Source organism: Heliangelus exortis, chromosome 12, assembly GCF_036169615.1.
Source record: "Heliangelus exortis chromosome 12, bHelExo1.hap1, whole genome shotgun sequence".
In the NCBI taxonomy this organism is placed as follows: domain Eukaryota; kingdom Metazoa; phylum Chordata; class Aves; order Apodiformes; family Trochilidae; genus Heliangelus; species Heliangelus exortis.
Genome location: NC_092433.1, coordinates 635,962 through 656,884, shown reverse-complemented (window position 1 = coordinate 656,884; position 20,923 = coordinate 635,962). Strand labels below are relative to the sequence as shown.

The 20,923-nt window shown below is 44.5% G+C and overlaps 1 protein-coding gene across 4 annotated transcripts in view; it reads left to right on the top strand.

The window, feature by feature from the left end:
* The window catches only part of PHF2 (PHD finger protein 2), an 83,605-nt gene that overhangs the window by 2,721 nt on the left and 59,961 nt on the right, over window positions 1-20,923 (top strand). Inside the window, exon 1 of one of the 4 annotated variants that reach the window (XM_071755323.1) lies at window positions 15,461-15,483. The exons of the other annotated variants lie outside the window; for them this stretch is intronic. Within the exon in view, the coding sequence (XP_071611424.1) occupies window positions 15,476-15,483 (8 nt within the window). The 5' untranslated portion in view covers window positions 15,461-15,475. Of the gene's footprint in view, window positions 1-15,460; window positions 15,484-20,923 lie in introns of those variants that run through there. 4 annotated transcript variants of the gene reach the window in all.

The window sequence follows — 20,923 nt, the reverse complement described above, 5'->3', positions numbered from 1 at the left end:
GGACCTGCAAGTGGTGTGTGCTTGAAACTTGGGAAACTTAAGGATGTGGAAAAATGGAGGTTTTAATGCAAAATGGTGATGGTGTGGGTTTGTGGGGAGCTAAACAGCAAAAGGAGTTAAGCAGCCTGCATATGGTGGTGAATTTTGATTAAAAGTGATGAAAAGACATCAGGTTTAACTGAACAAGAAAATGACTGTTTTGTGGGCAGCTCGGGAGTAATATCTTGCGCATGCACAAAGAAAGGTATTTAATTTTGTGGTATAAAGGGACAGGAGAGAACTGTAGCTCTGCTGCAGGGGTGTTGCACCCTTTTTACTGAGCTGACAGTAGCATCTAGCAATGGTTTTAAAGTAAAGAAAACTGAACAGGAGGAAACTCACCAAGTCAAAACCTGAGACTGTTTTAGTGGAGAAGTATGTTGAGTGATTAAGAAGAAAAAAATCTTAGTTTGTTTTGCTATGAACAAATAAGTATTCAACAAAGAAAAATAACAATGTTATAGTTGTATAAAATGGTCCTGGCTCAGAGCACTCAGAGCACACTTGAGTGTTAACTGTGCTGCAACCAAAAATAAGCAGTTGTGCAAAGCTGCATGCTGTTAAGAAGGCTCGCCCAGTTCTTTAACTGTTTAATCATACTTGTGTCTCTTTTTAACGTGACACACAGCGTACATTTCGGAAAAAAAATCGTCATTTCTGCTTTGATTTTGTAGAAGCAGATCGGATGTTTTCATGCTTCCTTACTGATGGTAGTTTCCAGTTTTTAAATAATTGTTTTTCGTGGTTTTATTGACATAGCAGTCATCATCTCCCTCACATCTGAGGCTGAGTAACCCATCTGCAACAACTCCAGCAGTTCCAATGGTAATTTCATATTATAAAAATATCAAATGGATTTTAAACTTACTTCATGCCATTTAGAAGCTGGAAATGGGGAGAAGGAGCTGTTGGCACACGTCAGATGAGTGCTCACCATACTCAGCAGTTTGCTGACGTGCCATGGACCACCCTTTGGAAATCCTTGCTGCTCTCTGGCACTTCCCAGTACAAGTGCTAGAGGGGTGGATTCGGGGTTCTCCGGGGCTTTTAGATACCAGTGATCATTTTTGTCTTTTTTATTGAGGTTTTCTCTTGTGTAGCAGTGTTAGATCTTTCTGTGGAAGTGATTACCTGATCCTGAGAGCTGTCCAGCTGGTCCCTCCCTGCTGGACCTGGGCTCCTGCGTGGAGGGGAAGGTGGCATTTTGGAGCTTTTGGATCCTGTCCCTGTTCTGCTCCCTGGCCTGCACTGTACTGCTGAGTTGGTACAAATGTGATGGGTTTCTTCTGATAGGCAAAGATTGATTTTGTAGGTCAGTAGCCTTTGGTAGTCTTGTGCCTGTGATCTGTAGGAAGAAAAGGTAAAGAACTTGTTACCTCTGTTCCTTTCTTTCTGAAGTGCCCCTCTGTTGTGACTCCACACGTTGCCCATCATCAGAGACCCTTTGGACACTGTTTGTGAAGTGTGTTGAGCTGTGGAACCACCAATTTGTTCTTGGAAGGCTCTTGTGACTTTAGATTGATTTTCAGTCATTTCCATGCTTTCTGTTTGCCCGAGCAGCTCAAGACAAGCAGCTTCAAGCCCTGAGTAGAGAGGATGGAGATCATTTTACAGGCACTGGAGGGGACAGTGGGGCTGTTTGGCTCCTCAGTTTGTTCCTCAGACTGTAGATGTGGCTGTTGGGTCTGATGCAGTCCACACATTATTGCCTCTGGTGCTTTCCTGTAAAAACCCAGCCTCAGTGCTCTGTGTTTTCCTGACCTCCCCATTGCTCTGTCACACTGCATCTGCCTTCTGTTCCTCCTGTTGTTCTGTGTCTCCAGCAGCAGCAGGACAGGGGCAGATCCTCGGCCCAGGCTGGAAGAGTGGGCACTCCTCATCCTGCTGGGATGGGAAATGGGTTATTTATTAACAGCTGTAAGTGAAGGAAGGTAAATTAATTCGTTTTCTCAGCAGTGCATAATTTGTTACCAGTTCTTGTAACATGCATCTAGTGTTGTAGGATGGGATCATACAATCACAGTGAGTACTTTTTTACTTCATGTCTGTTGAAACTTTGAAATTTATTGCCCTGGGTGAAGTAGATAACTTAGTAAAAATCAGGAATGGTTTAGCTAGGGAAAGGTGGTTCGTGCAGTTACTGTAGCAGCATAAAGTTACAGTGAGTGTTGATTAAGGTGCCTTGGTGCACCCAGTGAACCTGAGGTGGATTAGGAAATGCACGTCTATTTTACATTAAATGTTTGTACAAAACCCCTGTGCTAAATGTCCTCACAGAAATATTTTGTTCTCCTACTGGAGAATTCAGCATTGTCCTTTTTAAAAATAGGTCTGGTTTTGGGTGGCAGCATCTAGTTTGTCTCTTTTGCATAGGTGTGGCCAAGTTTGGAAATTTGGGCAAAATGTTAGGATAATCCTAAGAACACAGTGCTGTTTGCCTCAGTATTATCACAGCAGAAGGAATTACCAAGGTTCATTGTACCATGCACAGAATTATTTCCTTTGGTGTGTGCAGTTCAGGTAGGAACGAGGTATTTAAGTTTTTCCAATAACAATATTTAAGATTATTTCAAGTTTTCAAGTTGCAACACAACAGCCTCAGCTCTACAGGGAGATTGAGCAGAGCAGCTCTATCATGAGTGAGCCATATGAATATTACATCCAAGTGCTTTCCCTTAGGGGTGCTCAACTCCAGCAAACAAGAAAACCAGGTTGTTTAGAAATTATTTTATAGAGCTCACAAAGCATGCTAATTATGCTGGAAAAAAGTGGCCACATGGACACTTCATTTGGCATTGCTTGCCTTAGAAGGAAGACAACTCAAACAAACCAAAGCACCAACTTAAACAAATAAAAATAATGAAAAAAAAGAAGTAAAAATAAAATGAGTTGTCAGTATGGGATGTGAAGAAGATCTGAACTTAAGGTAAAATTGTCAAACCCCAATAGTTTTCAGGTCGAAATCTCTGTCATTGGGATCTTCCTTTCAGTAACAGAGCATTATTTATTCTGTGAGTTGAAAGCAGTTCAGGGAACTTGTGAAACTTTTAGAATGTCATATTCAATTTTTATATACATATAGATTTTAAATTCCTTCTAAATGCCAGGGGCTGCATAGAGGTAGGAACCTGTGTCACACTCACCTGAAGTTGGGTTTGTTGCCTTGGACCATTGCTGTGGTCCCACAGTGATGATGAGCACCAGGAGCAGAGGTTCTGGAGCCTGGCTGGGTGGCAGAGCCACTTGTTGCCAGTCAGTGTTGTCTTCTTGGTCCTTTGGCCTGGCTACATCAACATCTCATCTTTCCATCTCACATCCTTTTGTGCTTTGAGAAGGAGCCTGAGCTTCAGAATGGAAAATATGTCAGAGTTTTAGTATGCCATGAAAACTTTCTGGTGACCTCAGGGAGTCTCTGGGGCCACGGCAGGATCAGTCACAGCTGCAAGAACACTTTGCAGCTATTTGTTAAAAGAGTCTCAATTTGTGTAGCAGATTTGAAACCTTAGTTTTATCTGCAGTTTTATCTTGCAGAGAAAATATGCCAGAGGGCTGAAAGCTTCTATTTGGTGTAAATTAAAAGGGTTGAATTCTTAACTCAAAAAAAAAAAAAAAAGTCTGTATGGAAATGGAGGTTTAGCTTTAACTTCTCCATGGTGGTGTTGTAATGCCAACATCCCCAGGAAGAGCACTTGGCACAGCACTCTTGCTCAGTGGTAGGACAGGCTCTGCAGTTAGAAATAAATGCTAAAAATGCACCAGCTTCCCCATTCCTGAGTCTTCTGTCCTCTTCTGGACCACAACTGCAGGAGCAGACCAGTTTTCCATGGATGTCCCTGCAATGTCTGGGTCTGCACAGGTGACTGGGAAGCAGGACGGATGCTTCTCTTTTGGTCAGATCTTTGCTGTAGGACAGAGTGTTGTGATTAGGGCACTTCTGGGATTACATTCCCTGGCTGCCTCTTGGATTGAAATCTGCACTTTAGAAAACCTCGAGGTTTCATGTTGAAAAAAAAGTGTTCAACTGAGACACTGAGTTTGGTTGTGAAGAGAGCTGATTATTCCAGCTTATGCAAATAGGAATTTAGGTACCCTGAGTGCTTAGCTGGACTAACATCAGGGTTTTGATGTATTGGCTCAGAAATCATAGAATTACTCTCCAAATTAAAGGATGATTTAGAAAATCCAGGTCTAAGTAATACTCAGGGTGGGCAGTGAGGTGGGAGGAACTGGCCTGCAAGTATGTTCTTGGTTCCCTGGTCCCTGACAGCAAGTACAGACAGAAAGATTCCTTTAATTTCACAGGGTTTTACCTCTGAAATGATTCAGATTGCACCCCTGAAAGGACAAAATGTTATGTATAGCAGGCACAATTCATGTTTAATTAAAAGAGAAGCATTTGAATAAGAGTGTGAATTAAGGAGGGCTCTTCAGCAGCCCAAACCTTCAGCTCAGCTGTGTTTCCTAAGCAGTCCTGCAAACACCCAGGTGCTGGCATTTGTTCAGAAAAGTTAAAGCAATGTCATTTTTGAGATGCAAAAATTCAGTTCTGCAAGCAAAGTTGGGGGGCTGGGTTACCCTCTGGTTTTTTTCTTGGTACCAAATAACTCTGTAATGAAGGAAATGTAGAAAAATGTCCTGAAAAATGTTATCAAAGCAGTGTAACTGCAGGTAAGGAGAAACCAGTGAAGAGGAAAAATGTTCTAGAATCACTGGAAGGCTTTCTAACCCTCTCAGCCTTAATAGCCCTGTAATATAATGTCTCTGCATTTCCTATTAGTGGTGTAGCATATCCACATGGAATACCAAGGGTGTTTTTCCAGCCTGGCTTGTCTCCTGGATGGCAGCCTGTGATGCTGCCAGGGTGGGCTCTGGCTGGGGGGCACTTTGGACATTTGCACAAGGAAATGCTGGGAGCTTGGAGCTGTGTAGCTGCCACAGCTGAAGCTTTGGTCTGGCCTGGGGAATTTGGGTTCCCTTTGGGGCTGCAGAGTGGGGTGTGCAGAGGCTGGGGGGGAGTGGGCTGCCTGACCCACCCCCCTTTTGTCCAGCTGCAACAGAACAGCCTCTCACTGTAAATGATCTTCTTGCTCACAGGTTTATTAGCAAAACTTTATTGTGCTTCAAAAATATATATTTTAATCTCACAGAAAATGTAAAATCCCATTACTAGTATCACACTCTTATACCAGTATTATTATAATAAACAAAACTCCATCAGCTAAACAGCAGCAAGCTTTCCAGTTGCAATGGCTTCTTTTCCTGTTCATCACAGGTTTGTATCTGAAATATCTGAACTATTTTACAGTTCCTCAAAACATTTTATTAAAATGTTGTGTGTGACATTGAAATTGTGGTGAAGGTGCTGAGCCTTTTTTTTTTTTTTTTTTTTTTTTTTTTTGTTATACAGGTGATCTAATTCCTTCCAATCCACTGGATTTTTCAGGGTGCCTATTTTATGCAGCTTCTCTGTGGCTGGGAGCACTGTAATGTAGATGTGTATTAGAAACTTCTATTTGCTGAGTGATACAAATAGTAATTCCTTTCTAGATTTTTATTTGAAAACAGTCAGGCTGTGTGCAGTCTATTTTAGGACAATATGAACAATCTATTTGTGGATGTTACCTGGCTGGTTTTTTACATCTAAGTATCTCCCATCTGGAACATATTGTCAATTACAAGGCTTTTAATGAATTTCACAGAGTCTCTCATTGTGGACTCATTCCTTAGAGGAATAATGGCTGAGTAGCTCAACCCTTTCTGGAGGGCTTGGTGGCCCACAGAGCTGGGATCCCAGCCCAGGGTGCACCCAGGGTGCTAAGGGAGGGCTTTCTCCTGGGCTTGGAGAGTGCAAACTCCTTCTTGAGCTCTCCTGGCCCCTGGGTAGAACCAGTGGCAGAGTCTGATGTGTGAGGGATACCTGGCCAGCACCACACCATGGAGGAATTCCTCCTTTCCTTTCCTCTTGGGCACATCACCAAAGGAAGATCTGTGCCTTCTCTGTGCACACTGTCTGTGCAGTTGGCGTTATGGTTACCTTTTTGTTTTCATTGAATTGCTTATGGATTTCATTGCATTTTCCTCTTTAGCCAAAAAAAAAAAACCCAAAAAACCAAAAAACACAGTACATCTACACTTAGAACATTTTTCCTTAAAACTTCCCTCTGGCAGACTAAAAGGGTGTAACAAGTGTAAAAAATAAGAGATATTTCTGCGAGGAGTCATTAGTTGTGATTTTATTTGTGTAAAACCCTTTTTTTTTTTTTTTTTTGCTTTTAAAAACTCTATGGAAGGTGATGGCAATGGGGAAGTTGGCAGGAACACTGTTCCTGTGTCATGTGTGCCATTCATTGGTCTGGGAGAGCTGGATTTGTTATGGTCAAATTATAACAATTTAAAACCCCCTGGTTAGTGCACAGCCATGATTAAAATAAACCCTCCCCCTGTGCTCCTTTGGCACAGTGACCCCGTGGCTGGGCAGCAGAGTGACCTGGCTGACCAGGTACCCTTGGTTTCTGTGGGATTTGCAGATGGGGTGTGGGTGATGACAGCGTGCAGAGGGGTCGTTGGTGTGTGTGAAGATGCAGGGGCTGTGTGGGAGCCCTGTGGCTGTGCCCTGCTGGGCAGTGTTGGTGCTGGGCTGCAGAACACTGCCCCATTGTCCATGCCAAGCACCAAGCAGCCCTGGGCCTCCTGGTGCCAGAGACAACAAAGCCTGCAAATGGTTTTCATTATGGCCTTGGATTCATGCAGAATAACGTGGGAGCACATGAAACAGCCAGGGATCATTATTCAGAAATACGAGCCCCCGAGCCAGAATATAAGCAATATTTAAGCCCTTTTGTTGAAGATCTCAACAGAGTCTCTGGGTCAGGGCAGGGGGGGAAGGAAAAGGGTTGGATTTGTGTTGTTGCTTGGCTTGTGTCTGAACAAGGGAAGTGTCTCTTGGACCACCCTGCTATCCGTTTGGGATTTTCCTTCTCTCCGATCATGATCACTAAATCACCTTAAATACAATTGCAGCAGTTGCTAAGGAATGTAAAATCAGGGTGTATCTAATGTACTCTTAATTTTTTTTAGCTAAAACTTGCAGTTTATTGGCTGGAATTAATTTGGAGCAGGACCACTGGGCATCCAGCTCCTTACAGGCTGCTACAGGTACAGCACATGGACTCCTGTCCAAGAAATACTTCTTGTGGAGTTAAAGTATGCTGCTGTGGTGAGGAATCCTGCTGCAAAATACCTAAATTAGTAGCAATTAAGCAAAGAATGGTAAACTTGTAAGTAAAATGTAAACGAGTAGTAATTAAGGAAATAATGGTAAAGCTGGAGGGCTAGTAAGTAGTTTTTCCATGGTCACTTCAGAAATCAAAGTCTCAGAAGCACCATCACAAGCTGCAAGAGCCACAGGATGACCCAATAACCTCAGGCTGCTTTCCCACTGTGGATCATCCAGCTGGAAAAGAGGTCTCTGGACCACCTCATCCCTGCCTGTTGTGTGTGAAACACTCAAGCCTTGCATTTAGCTGCTGGCTAGGGATTAATCACTCTAAAGACACTGACTGATTTCTGGCCTGAACACAAGGACTCTCAGGACTACTGAAACCCATAAAGATGGTAGAGCATCAGAGAAGGTCTGAGAAAGATGAGGATGCTGTTTCCTTACAGCCCAACATGGGGCTGCTGCTGCTCTAAAATGGATGGACTCACCCTTGCTTATTTGGTTGGGGAAATCTTAAAACATTCCAGCTTTTTTTTTTTTTTTTTTTTTTTTTTTTTTTTTTTTTTTTTTTTTTTTTTCTGAGAAGAGCCTATGAATTCACAGATTTTTAATGGTAAAAGAAGAAACACTTCAGCCCAATGAAAGCACATCTCCTCTTGAGGAACAAGTCAACAGATCCTCTAGTGAGTTGTCCTGGTGGTTTATTGTTTCATTATTGGAAAAAAACACATGCATTTCCACTCCCAGTTTGCTTATTTTTAGATTCCAGGTGTTATATCATATTATTTTGTTAGCTGAGTTGAAGAGCCCTCTTTCTCAATCAGGTTTTCCATCAGCATTTTGATGTCCCTCTAAGAGTCATCTTTAATTGTGAGATGGGTAAATTGCTCATTTGAGTTCTACCAAGAAAGCAGTTGAACATTTCTTCCACAGTCCACGAAATACACCTGAATTTCTAGTTTTGTACAGAGACCCTTTCATTTTTGACCAAATTTCATATCTTCCACTCATCAACAATGCTTCCCTTTTGCTTTGTCTTTTTGCAGCAATTTATCAGGCATCATCTGCAGATGTTTATTCTCTGCATTGAAACTAGAAGCCAAATATGGGTCAACAAGTTATTTTTTAAGCAACTTGGTTCTGAAACTGCTTTTCTACCTTTTTGAATTAACTCATAAATAACAGCAGGAGACAGTGCTCTGAGTTCCTAGGCAGAGAAACCCTCTCCAGCATGGTGAGCTGGCATTGATCAGGCAGAGAATACGAGGAAAATCCCTTGATGGGGTGGGATTGTCATGGATTTCATCCCAACCTTGGTCTCCTTGCAGCAGAGCTGTCAGGTGTGGGAGAGTCACCAGGCCCGTGGGACCCAACTGTCTGCAGCTGCCAGGTGCCAAACACTGTGGTAGTTGGGTAAAAGTTATTTGCTTCTAGTCAGTCTGGTTTGATGTTTAAGAGAGGGCAAAACTTGATGAGAAAACTTCACAATGCAGCAGGGCATTACCTGGTGCTACAGGAGCATTATCCTTCCCCAGCTCTGCAAAAGGCACACTGGAATAGAGAGGCTGGCATGTCCCTGAAATACTGCTTTATTTTGTGAGAATCTTCTGTAAGCAATGATTTAGGTTTCTAAAGAGTGAAGATGAATAATAACTTCTTTCTCCATTCAGAGCAGAGCGTGTGACCTGGCACCTTCTGCACTGACTTTTGTCTTCCCCTTCAGGCTTCAAAAACAGCATCAGAAGCAGTAACCTGGTTTCAGCCACAGCTGCAGCTCCCCTGCTCTGTTACTGATAGTCCCCTGCAGCTTTACCCCCTCATTTCAAGCAACCTGAGATAACCCATGGCATGGCTGTGAGCAGGCAAACACTCCCCTTCCTCCCAGCACCTGCACCCACTCTTTCGGAGGTCTTGGGGATGCTGGTGATCCAAGCACAGTGGGGTTTGCAAAACTTAGGCTCTGTTCCACACAATAGCCTAAAAATTTATTCTGGGGAAATGCTCTGAATTTCTCTCTGCTTTCCTAGGTACTTCAGCATTTCCAGCTGTGGTTGTGTCCTGGTTGGGGGGTGCTGGTTTGCTGCAGATGTGCCTGTGGGTTCCCTGGAACTGCAGAATTTGAAGATACTCTGGATTCAAGTTTCTGTGTACATTGTTATACTCAGAACTCTGTGCTAAATACTTGCCATTTGTATTTTCAGACATCCTGGTTAAACACTGGTCAGTCTAGAGGACAGAGGGATGGAACAGGAAGGTTTCATTCCTGGCTTTGCTCCTCCTCTCCTCCTGAGTTTTTTGTCAAAAGCAGTTAACCTCTGGCTGGGGTTGCTTTAACTCTCTTTCATTCACACACGTTAATTAATACATTAATATTTTAATACACAACACACTGAAGAGAATTAATAGCTTATCTCTAGGAGAGGGAAAGGAGTCAAAGTTATTGTGGAAGATGAAGTCAGAGGAGGAGCAGGCAGGTCTGGTAGCTGTGCTGGGGTCTGTGGTTGCTGGATTTCCCATCCTGACAGCTGGCTGACCCCTGGAGCTGCCTCTGGATCTGAATTTCCAAACATCCCCTCAGCTCCCTTCTGCCTGGCCTTGGCACTGTGGGGCAAATACCCATCAACAGCCTCCCCAGGGCTCCTCTGGGGGAGAAGCCTGGCAAACTCCTAACCCCATGGGCTCCACCCTCTCACTTAGTTATCTTAAGAACATTATTTCTTTATAGCAGAATGTGTGTCTGGAACATGCAGTGCTCCTTTGCAGCTTGGCAGTGATACAGCATGGCAGATATGTGACAATCCACTGTGACATTTCTGAGCATGTGACAGAATATTTAGCTCTCATACACACTGGCTGAACCAACAAATCTGCGTGCAAGCTGCTGTTTCTTGAGTGACACTATCAGGCACTCAGGTAGTGTCATTTGTTCCTCTTTGTGAGTTTTTTTTAAATTTAATTTTGGGTTTCATTTTTTCTCAGCAAAAGTTCCCTGATTTTACTTCTCATGTGACTCAAAGGTTTGGTTTTGATCAGCTGTTTGACTCCTGCATGTTCACTGCTTACCATGGCAGAAAAGAAAACCCATGAGCTGGTTCTCAGGTGTTGTGATTTTATTGTTTCAGTTTTCAAGCTCAATGCAGTCCCTTGTCCTCGTCGGGTGCTGTGGCTGTTCCAATATAAAGACACTGAAATTAAGTCATGTCTGGAACTGTTACTTCAGTACAGTTTGAGAAGTATTCAAAGGGCTGGAGCAAGCTGAAGTTGGAGATGGTTCTTTATGCTTCAAAACTAAAGGACAGGGAAGTGATCAATGGAACCTATCAGTTGTAATCAGAGCTGCTGTTACACATTGTGTTCAGGAAATGGTAAGACAAGCCTCAAAGTGTTTAATTCTCCAAGCCTTAGCTTTTCCCTGGCAGGCTTTTCTCAGGGAGGGGCTGACAGATTGGGGTTTTTTTTGTTTGTTTGGCTGTGTTTTTTTATTGCTTGTGGGTTTTGTTTGTTTGTTTGTTTTCAGGAGGCAGTGTAAACAAAGTCCTGATTTTATGCTTTGGTAAAAGAAAGGTAGTAAGTTTTTCCAGATACCAAGTACTAGCTACAAATGGAGTATTTTTTTCTGTGTTTTCATGGTGAGGGAGTTGGTGAATGGTGTCAGAAAGACAAGTGAGCTGCAAGGAGGTGTTCCTGGAGTTAATGGGGAGTGAGGACACATTACATTTTCAGACCCCATCTGACTGCTGATGGCCACAGCCTGAACCTGCTGCTGGCTGCTGCTGCTTTTGCTTTGTTCTTTCTGGATTTTGTGTTTCCTTGCAATCTCAGAGCTCTGCAGTTCTGCTGGCAGCAGAGCTCAGTGCTGTGACTGCAGACTGGGGCTGCACTGGCCCATGGCTCCCACCCCAGCTGGGCAGGATGCTCTGTGAGCACTGAGGCTCCTCCCAGGCCCTGCTGATGCCACAGGTCTGCAAGGCACAGATTTTACAGGAAATGTCACAGTCACATCAGGGATGGTGGAGCAGGTTGGGAGTAAGGCAGCCTGAAGGGACTGGGAGCATTCCTTCTGGAGGTAGAGCTTCCCCTTGGCCCACAGCAAAGGTGAACTCTGGGATGAACTCTGATTTTGTGTTGCTAAGCCACAAGCAGGGAAACAATATTAACACTTTGAGGTGTTTGTAAAAAGGCACAAAAGCTGTCTGGAGGAAAAGATAAAAGGTATTACTTCTCATCCAGTAACTTCAGTAGTGGTGCCAGTGGTGCCAGTTTGCATCTTCCTACTCTTTTGGTGTGTGAATTCCAGTGAATGTGCTGTCCTGCTGTCTGCAACATAATTTTTAAATTATCATTTAAAAAATCAGAATTTTAAAGCATGATGTTAAACATAAATATAATGTTAATTGTGTTTAGGAATCCTTCATCTCCAGCTTTGCAGCAGCTCAGTGGAATGTCAGTACCATGTGCTGAGTGTTGGAGATGGGGAGACCCAGAGGTCCAGGTGTAGGCACAATCAGAGCCATTCACTGAGACATTTCATCTACGCCTCAAAATGTAACATGATTACAATTTTTTTTACAGTTCTCTGCTAAATGGAAATCTGCTTCATTAATTGTGTACAGTGTTTGTTGAATTGCAGACATCTGAATCAGCTGAAGCAAATAGCAATTTTCAGCAGCATAACATTACACCCATAACAATGTGCAATCTCCAGAGCACATTCAGTTACTAATGACACTGTAACTGGGTATTTTAGGGTCTGTTACTGCTCCTCTGCAGTTCAAAATAATGTGTTGCTAAGAAATATTTAGGGCTTCTCATGTCTGTTGGGACCAAATGAGTTGCAAAAATGTGAAGTTAGCAGTTCCTAACACACGTGGAGTAATTTGAAAACAGACTGAAAATTACAGGACACTGGGATATTATGTCTCCACTATTATTCACTAGTTATGCCAATCTACAAAACCTAAGGAAATCAGTGTTAAACAGGTTAATTTGAATGCTGCTGCTTATACTTGATTTCAAATTAACTTTGTAAGATTTTAAAATACTTCTTTGTGCTCTTAAGTGGCACAAACCTACCATGAGACACTTGATAAGGAGACAAGCATCCTCTTAAATGCATCTCTCTCTGCCAGAATAAACCATTGTGGCCCATGAATGCAATCAAATAGCCACAGCTGAAGCTTCTCTTTTGCTTTCCACTCAGACTAGAGAAAGTATTTTAAGATTGTCCTGGCTGGCCAAAACAGGCTTTTGCAGCAAAGTCAAAAAGGTAGTGAACAAAGAGGTGTTTTGTTTTTGTTTTGTTTTTATAAAAAAAAGGATATAGGATGAAATTGGCACACTGGGGAATGAGGAGTAGGAAGTTTCTATTTTAAGAGTTGCTTAGAGCTTCATTGAGATATGGTTTTGTTGGTCTATTTCAGCAGAATTAAAGTTGGTGTGGGGTTTTTTTTTGCGTGTGTGTGTGGTTTTGGTTTTTTTTTTGTTTGTTTTGTTTTGTTTTGTTTTAATAAGGAAATGCTAAAGGTGTGACAGTATCATGCAGTGCTGGGAGCAGTGGTCTAGGCTGCTGCTGCCCAGGGCCATGTTTGCCATCCTGGGCAGGATGCCATCAGTATCCCAGAACACAGTTTCCTTCAAAATGCCTGGTTAGACATAATTTTAATGCTTACTGGATTTATGAATTCTTTCTTCTGTGTACTCAGGGTCTGTTAAGTACCCAGAAACCTGAAAACTCCTGTCTGCTTCCTGCTGTTTCTTTGGTTCAGCTTACATTTCAGTTTTGGCAAACTCAGCTTACAGATTATTTGGGTGTTACTCTGGAAGTCTGTTTGAGCTTCAGGCTCACAGGGAATACCTGACAAGTGCTTGGTCCCTCTCTGCTTCCATACAGGCACCTGCCAGACCAGCAATTTCTTCTGCCTTCTGGTTAGACCGTTGCACACTCAACAGCTTTGTCAGTCCCACCATGTCTTCCTAGGGTAAAGTGAGTGTGGAGCTCTCCTGACTCTTTGGGAAATGGAAACCCCCACTGCTGGGGTCACATCTGTGCTTCCCACAGGACTCAGCTCCAGTTCACCCCAGTGCCATGAGAGCAACACTGTCCTCCCTGGGTCAGGACCTAAGACTTTGTCCTGAAACAGAGCTTAAAGGAACAGTTTTGTGAAACGTGATGTGAATTTATAGCAAATCCATGTCTAGGACTCTCTTAGCAAATCCAGGGAAGCCTGACCTGCTGCAGTGCCTGGAGGGCTGAGGTTCCTGCCAGGCAGGGTGTCTGTGGAGGAGATGCTGTTGTGAGGGTTGTAAGGAACAACTTCACCACAACAGGCGGTGATTCCGTGGGGAGGCTCCTGCCCTGAAAGGGCTGATGAACAACGAGAAGGAATCTGCTCAGTGGTGGTGCCTTGGGACCTGTTTCAGTAAACAGAGGTTCTGCTGAAGACAAAAGTGAGGATTTTTTGGGGACAGTTTTGGGGCTGGTCTTTTTTCAGTATCTTCCTTGGTGCTAGAGGTGAGGGCAGTAAGTTTTCAGGCAACACCAAACTGGGTGGGAGTGTGGATCTGCCTGAGGGTAGGGAGGCTCTGCCAGGGACCTGGGCAGGCTGGGTCAGTGGGATGAGGCCAATTGTAGGAGGTTCAGTGAGGCCAAGTCCTGGGTCCTGTACCTGAGTCACAACAACCCCAGGCAAAGCTCCAGCTTGGGAAGAGCAGCTGGGAAGTGCCCACTGGCAAAGGAGCTGGGGGTGTTGGTGAGTGTCAGGCAGGGTGTGCCCAGGTGTCCCAGAGGGCCAGCAGCATCCTGTCTGTATCTGGAGTGGTGTGGGCAGCAGGAGCAGGGAAGTGATGGTGCCCCTGGACTCTGCACTGCTGAGGCTGCACCTCCAGTGCTGGGGTCAGGTCTGGGGCCCTGACCACAAAAAGGACATTGAGGTCCTGGGGTGAGTTCAGAGAAGGGCAACCAAGCTGGGGAAGGGTCTGGAGAAAAAGTCCCCCGAGGAGAGGCTGAGGGAACAGGGATTGTTTGGTTTGGAGAAGAGGAGGCTGAGAGGAGCCCTTGTTGCTCTCTACAGCTCCCTGAAAGGAGGTTGCAGGGAGGTGTGTGTTGGGCTCTGCTCCCAGGTGAGTGATGAGAGGACTGGAGGAAATGGGCTGGAGTTACCCCAGGGGAGGTTTAGACCAGATCTGAGGAAGGATTTCTGTCCTGAGAGAGCAGTCAGGTGCTGGAATGGGCTGTGCAGGGAGGTGCTGGAGTCACCAGTCCTGCAGGGATTTAAAAACTGTGTAGATGAGGCACTGCTGGACATGTTCAAGTGGCCATGGTGTTGTGTTTGGTTTTGGTTTTTGCTGGGTGGATGGTTACAGATCATCAAGCTGGTATGTCATACAGCTTGTAAAAGTGAAATCCATCCCTTTGCAGACCAGGAGGGAGATTGGTAGCTCCACCTGGCCAGTGAAATGTGTACACTCCAACCTGGATTACCAAGTGGAGTAAATCATTGTCAGTCCATGGATGTAAGGGACACTGCTGCACTTTATACCCCCCCATGATTAGTCTGAATGCTTGATCTTAGGAAACCTACATGGTTTGGGCCTCTGGATAGTACAAATGTTACTTCCATGTTTTTATTTCTAAACATGTACTTTAGGTATTTTTTCCCCTGTGTCACAGGTGATATCTGTCAGTCTGAGGTCTGTGTCCTCTGTGCTGTATCAGAGGAGCAGATGTGTCACCCCCTGAGGGACACCATGCAGAGCTCTGTGTGTGCAGGGGGGGCTGGGTTTGTCTCATGGGGTAATGATTGGTGGGGGAACCTGGCCAGGACTGCAGAGACTGCCCTGGAAGGACACCCAGAGCCCAGCACAGAGGTACAGCTCAGTCACCACCTTGAAATGGGAGCCAAATGTGCTAAAGCTGTCATTAGTAATTCAAAATTTGGTATTCATCTTTAAAAAAGTGATTTGAAGTGCTGAAATGATATAAGAGCAGGTTAGGCAACTCAGCAACAGAAATAGTCAAGCAGTTTGGGGGGGGTCTGTTAATAATTTATCACCCTTAAATTGCATTGTTGACAGTTTTAATATAGGAAGTTGATCATAAATATGACAGTGAGAATCATTACCTGCCTTCTCCCATCCTTAGTTCACCATTGGTTGGTTGCTGGAGGTTCCCTGCAGGCACTGCAGTTGGCTCAGGTGGTTTGCCACACAAAATAGAGCATGAAAAGGTAATGTCAGAGTACTGTCAGGTCTGGTGTGTTTATAAATACATATATATATATATATATATATATATAAAGAATACATAAAAGTGGTACTGTGAATGAGAAACCAAATGTTGATGTATTATTACAGTATTATTACAGTGAGATCTTAGCACAACAATGTCCATGCAAATAACATTTATGTTACCTCAGATTTAAAAATAAGTTATAAATGGACACTGTAACTAGAGCAAATCAAACACATGCAGTGCTCAAAACTTCATTGATGTGTATTTTGGTACAAGTAGTTATTGTTGTACAAAATTAATGATGTTGCCTGGGGCTTCGTTGCTGTTCAGTGTATTTGTAAGGTGTTTATTTGCATTTATCTGTAGTTGAGTTGTTTCACCCATCTCCAGCCTGCTCTGTCAGCCTGTGTGGCTTTGTGTGTGACACAGCACAACCAGAGCCTTGGTGTGGTGGATGGGTGGTTGGAAGGAATATGCCAAACTCTGTTCTCCTAAAATAGGAGTTTTCTCTGCATATTTCAGTGCATGGTGGCTGCTGGAGAAACAAGCATTTGCTCATCTGGTGGGAGGTGGGGTTGGCAGAGTAAAGCTCTCCCTTTTTGGGGTGGTGAGTGTGCACAATTGCTTGTGAAAATATGGCTGTGGTCTCAGGAAGGTGGAAGGGTTTTCTGGGCCCTTGGAGGGCAGAGCAGCTGTGACAATCATCAGTTGGTTTATGTTCAAATATTTATGCAGCCCCAGGAACTGAAGTACTAAAACTATGACTTGCTGGACCTCCCATGCTGATGTTTCACCTGGAAGATGATTTACCAGTGTAAATCAGCATTAAAATTACTCAGACCTTGCTCTGTATAAATGAACTCCCAGACTGGTCTGCAGGGAGGCAAAGATATTATTCAGTTTCAGTAAGCTTCAAACCATCCAATTCAAACCTAGTTCCCCTCCTCAGAGCTTGATTATTTGCAAACCTCTCTTTACCAATGCCAAGTGTCTCTCCAGGTTGAAACCCAAACCTCTTCTGTTGTCTGTGCACAGGGAAGTGAGCTGAACTCTTTATTAGCAGTGGGAGAAATCCCTCCTTCTCTGGTTCTTGATGCAAGCAGCAGGGAGGTTTTCTCTTAAACTAATTACAGAAACTGAAACTTACTCTCAGAAGAAAACGAGAGAGGCACAGCTCTGTACTACTGAAAGTGTGGGTGCTGAAAGCCATAAACAAGCTCAGCAGATTCTCACAAAGGTTTATTGGACATTTTTCAGCTGTGCCCCGGGACCAAGTATGTACACACACACGTGGCCACCAGGCACGTCCTTCTCTTCCCTTCCTCCTGCCTCTTGCATGCCCACAGTGAGACATCTTGGAGCTTTGGTCTCAGTGCTTTCTGTAGGCAGCTGGAGTGAGGCTGGGGCTTTCCACATGGACTGGCCAGGTGCTGGGAATCCATCTCCTTGCTCAGCCCCTTCACAGCCAAGGGAAGAGCCCTGGAAGGGTTTGGGGGATGGGAAATGGAGGAGGAGGAGGAGGAGGAGGAGGAGGAGGAGGAGGAGGAGGAGGAGGAGGAGGAGGAGGAGGAAGAAAGGAGGATACACTGTAATGACTGCAGGTGGCTAGAGCTGACTTTAGTGCAGCTGGGCCAATTGACATTAGCTGGAGGTGTGATCCAGGTGTCTTTCAAAGGACACAGGTGTCTAGAGGAGAGAAGGGAAGTTTTGCCCTGCAAACAGTTGGGTTTGTTTGTCTAAACTTTCTGTTCTCTTGGTCTTCAGGCTGCCAAATGGCTTGCTCTCAGCCAGCAGAATCAGAGGGCTGACTGTGCCAATGAGCAGGGGGATGAGCAGTTTAAGCACAGGTTTTTTTTCTTACTGCTAGAAAGGCAGGAATGTGAAATGGCTTTTACAGCAGGCAAGGATCTTGTTAGCAGTTTGAGTATACTCAGTTTGCATTGTTTTTATAAATAAATGCAGTGCATTATGGTTCAGACTTTCAGCTGGTGAGTATGTTAATGGATATTTTTCTAATTTTGCTTCCAGCTAGCTGGAGTTTGCCTTTAAATTCACATTGGCTCTCTTAATCACTAGGCAACTGGAAATTCTGCTGCTGTTTACCAAAGGTAGCAAGTAACTTTGAGATGCATCACAGTGCAGAAACCTCCCAGCCACCCCGATGGCCAAGCCCTGCCAAAGGCTAAGGGCTGTCTGGAGATGCTGGCAGTGTCTCAGCTGGAGCCAGCAGTAAATGCTCACCCAGGGGCAGTCAAACAGGTGTCTGGGTTGGAGATGTGGGAGCTGGAGATGTGCTACATCCCTGCTCTCATCCAGCCAAGCTGTGTCGGGTCAGGTTCAGCACAGGGCAGGTCGCACGGTGAGGAGTGAGTGTTGCTCCCAGGGCTGCTGCTTTTGGAGGAGTTACAAAAAGAAAAAGTACTGAAGGATCTACTGGATTGCAAGTGTGAGTTTATGACAGGCCAGGGTTAGAGATATTCTGGTGAGCTGTGGAGATTGTGTGGCTATTTTTGCTGTGGGGACACAGCCCTGTTGCAGGCTGTGCAGTAAAGAGAAATGAAGCGGTCACAGCAGGACTGCGGTCGATTGGTACAGTTCTTATATAATGGGTTATTTCCTGATATCTATGTGTGTATTTTTAGAAGTTAATTCCTAAAATCACAGAGGGCAAGAAAGAAGGAATATGTTTTACAAGATGGTACTTAAATTGTTTTATGTTGCAGAGCTGCATTCCAGGGGAAGAAGTGAATACATCCCACTGGCTCAGCTGAACCCAGCTCCCACTCTTCAGTGTTTGCTTCTGGCTCAGCTTTTGGTGTCCCTTCTGCCTTCTGTCCTTGAGGGCAGCCCCGGGGCTCTCCCAGGAGGGGGGTGGCCTGTCACCTCGGTGACCTGTGAGGTGGCATTCCTGGTAGAGATGCATCTCATCTTTGAGTTCTGGGCATGGTGAAGAAGGGCTGAGTGTGCAGCGAAGCGTTGGTGCTGCTGCTGTGTGTGCTGCCCTGGGCTGAGGCTCAGGTCCCATTCAGGATGATCTTCCCCTGGAGCTCTGGGCATCTCTGGGGTCCTGCATACCTCGTGGATAGATAGAAGTGTCCATCCTCCTTGCCCCTAGTGAGTGCATGATGTGTTGTATCAAACCTTGAGACTATGACCTTGGTCTGTGGGGTCTCAAGAAGGAGTGGAATTGCTGATTTGGGGTTTCTGACTTTCAGCGTTGGAAAATACATTTGTTGGTGGTGTGTACCAGTTCTAGGTAGGCCATTTAGCAGTACGGTGCTGGCAGAGATTTTGATTGTGCAGTAACTTCAGATTGCTGTGTTCTAGAAGCTTAGTTTATTGCTGTTGGACTTCCTTTGTTCCTAGATATATAATATTTCATTTATACAACACCACTGTTTTGTTTTTGCTGAGGAACAAGAGGCACTTGCTAATAATAGACACTTTTGTGAAGCAGTTTTGACCTGTACTCACACAGAAGGTGTCATGCTAATGAAAACAAATGCAGGCTGCATCCCAGGGCTGCCTTCTGGGGAACACTTCAGCTGGGTTTGCTACGTGGCTGTAATACAAGAGTGATTTGAGAGTAACTTTTGTATGGGATGCATCCTGGAGCTTTTGGTGGAGCAGTGGCAAAGAGCAGAGGTGAGAAAGAAGTGCTGAGACACTAATAACACAGATATTTGCTGCTGATTGTACAGTAAACCAAGGATGCTTTTTTTTTTTTTTTTTTTCCCCCAAGACAATTCCCCTTCCTAAACCCTTCTGCACTGGGCAGAGTTTAACCCGTGGTTTCTGATGTGTACATGGAAGCAAGGATGTTGCTGTTGGGTTTTGTTCACTGTTGCATTTGACTGTCAGGATCTGTTAGAGAATGTGCTTCATCACTGAGTATTTGCAGCTGATAAAGAATGAGTTGGTTTGGTCCACCCAGTACCTGATGTGTGGAAGTTTTGAAGTGTGTGTGGAGACAGGCAGCGGACTTGAAGCTATTTGGAGAGTTGCCCATGGCTGGTAGTGAGCTGGGAGCCTGAGAGAGGAAGAGTAAGGGACAATTTTATGTGTGAGTCCACCTTTTGATTTAATGTCACTACCATGACAGAGAATCCAACTCCAGACTGGGCCCCAGAACCAGGACTCAGCTTGCATGAGCTCTTTAAAGCTCTCAGTGACTTTGGTGGGAAAATGTCAGTATTTACTCAGCTTGGTTTTTAGATCTTAGCCAGCAGGAGATGTCGTGGGAGGAGTTCCTCTGCTGACCAGGGGCTTCTATTAGGAGTATGGTGTGAGTAGGAGAGGTTTGGGGGCATCGTGCCTTTAGGGTGACCACCAGGCTGGTCCCTGCAGTAGAAAACCACCAACTCTACATATTTGTTAAAGAGTGTGAAGCTGCTGCTCTCCCCAGGCCAAAGCAGAAGGGATAAGCTGCCCTGTGACATGGCTGTTCCATGGAAAAACCTGGAGAGACTTGGTCACTTCTCTGTGCACAATAGAAACACTCTTCAGTTTTCAGGGAAATATCCTCTACTTCAAGTGTACTTACTTTCTTAAAAGTATTTTCTCAAGTGAGTTCCTATGCTCCTTTCTGCTCTGTTTGTTGTTCTGGGAGCTGAGTTGTCTCTGCTCAGCCTCAGTGTGTGTAACAGTGGAGTTGAAAATCTTGCAATGCAAAGGTCCATGATTTCTGCTGATTATAGTTCACAAATGAGGAGTCTGCACTGAAGTGTGAGGAGAGCTTTCTGAAACCCTACAAATGTGTCTGCTGTTTACTTTTTACAGTCTTGCATCTGAGACTGAAGTCTGTGGTGCTAAGTGGCATTAGAGACCAGAAGAAAGCCTCTCCTCAAGGGTGCCTATGATCTGTAAGATAAAACCAGAGCAGACAGTGTTGGTGTCATTTTATGAACATGTCTGAGGCACAGCAATGCAGATCTCTGGAGTACCTGACCATCTTCATGTGATGAGACCGTTTTTCTCTTCTGTGGTGCTCTTTTCCTCTTTCTGTGTTCTCTGGGAGCATCACCACTGCCAACAAGAACCACTTGGTCAATGTCTAGGAGACAAAGGCAGAAATGTTTTATATATGTAGAGATGATGAAACCTGGATTCAAACAGTGTGTGCCACCGTGTGTGTAAACAACTAAGCTGGGCCTATTTAAAATAAATTTTTAAAAAATGTGTTGATACAGGAAACACAACTTGGTGCTTGAAGCAGTACACAGAAAAACTTTGGTGCTTTCAGAGATTCCAGAGCAGGAGAACACTACCATCCCAGGGGCTGCTGGAGGGCAAGCATTAAGCTGTTTCACCTGAACAAACTGTGAGAATCAAGTTTCTTACTGTTTCAATCCCAGTTCTTGCAGTGCTTTGGTGGCTTCTCTGAGATCTTGATCAGGACTGGAAGGGACAAATTCAACTGGAGAAGACTTATCCTT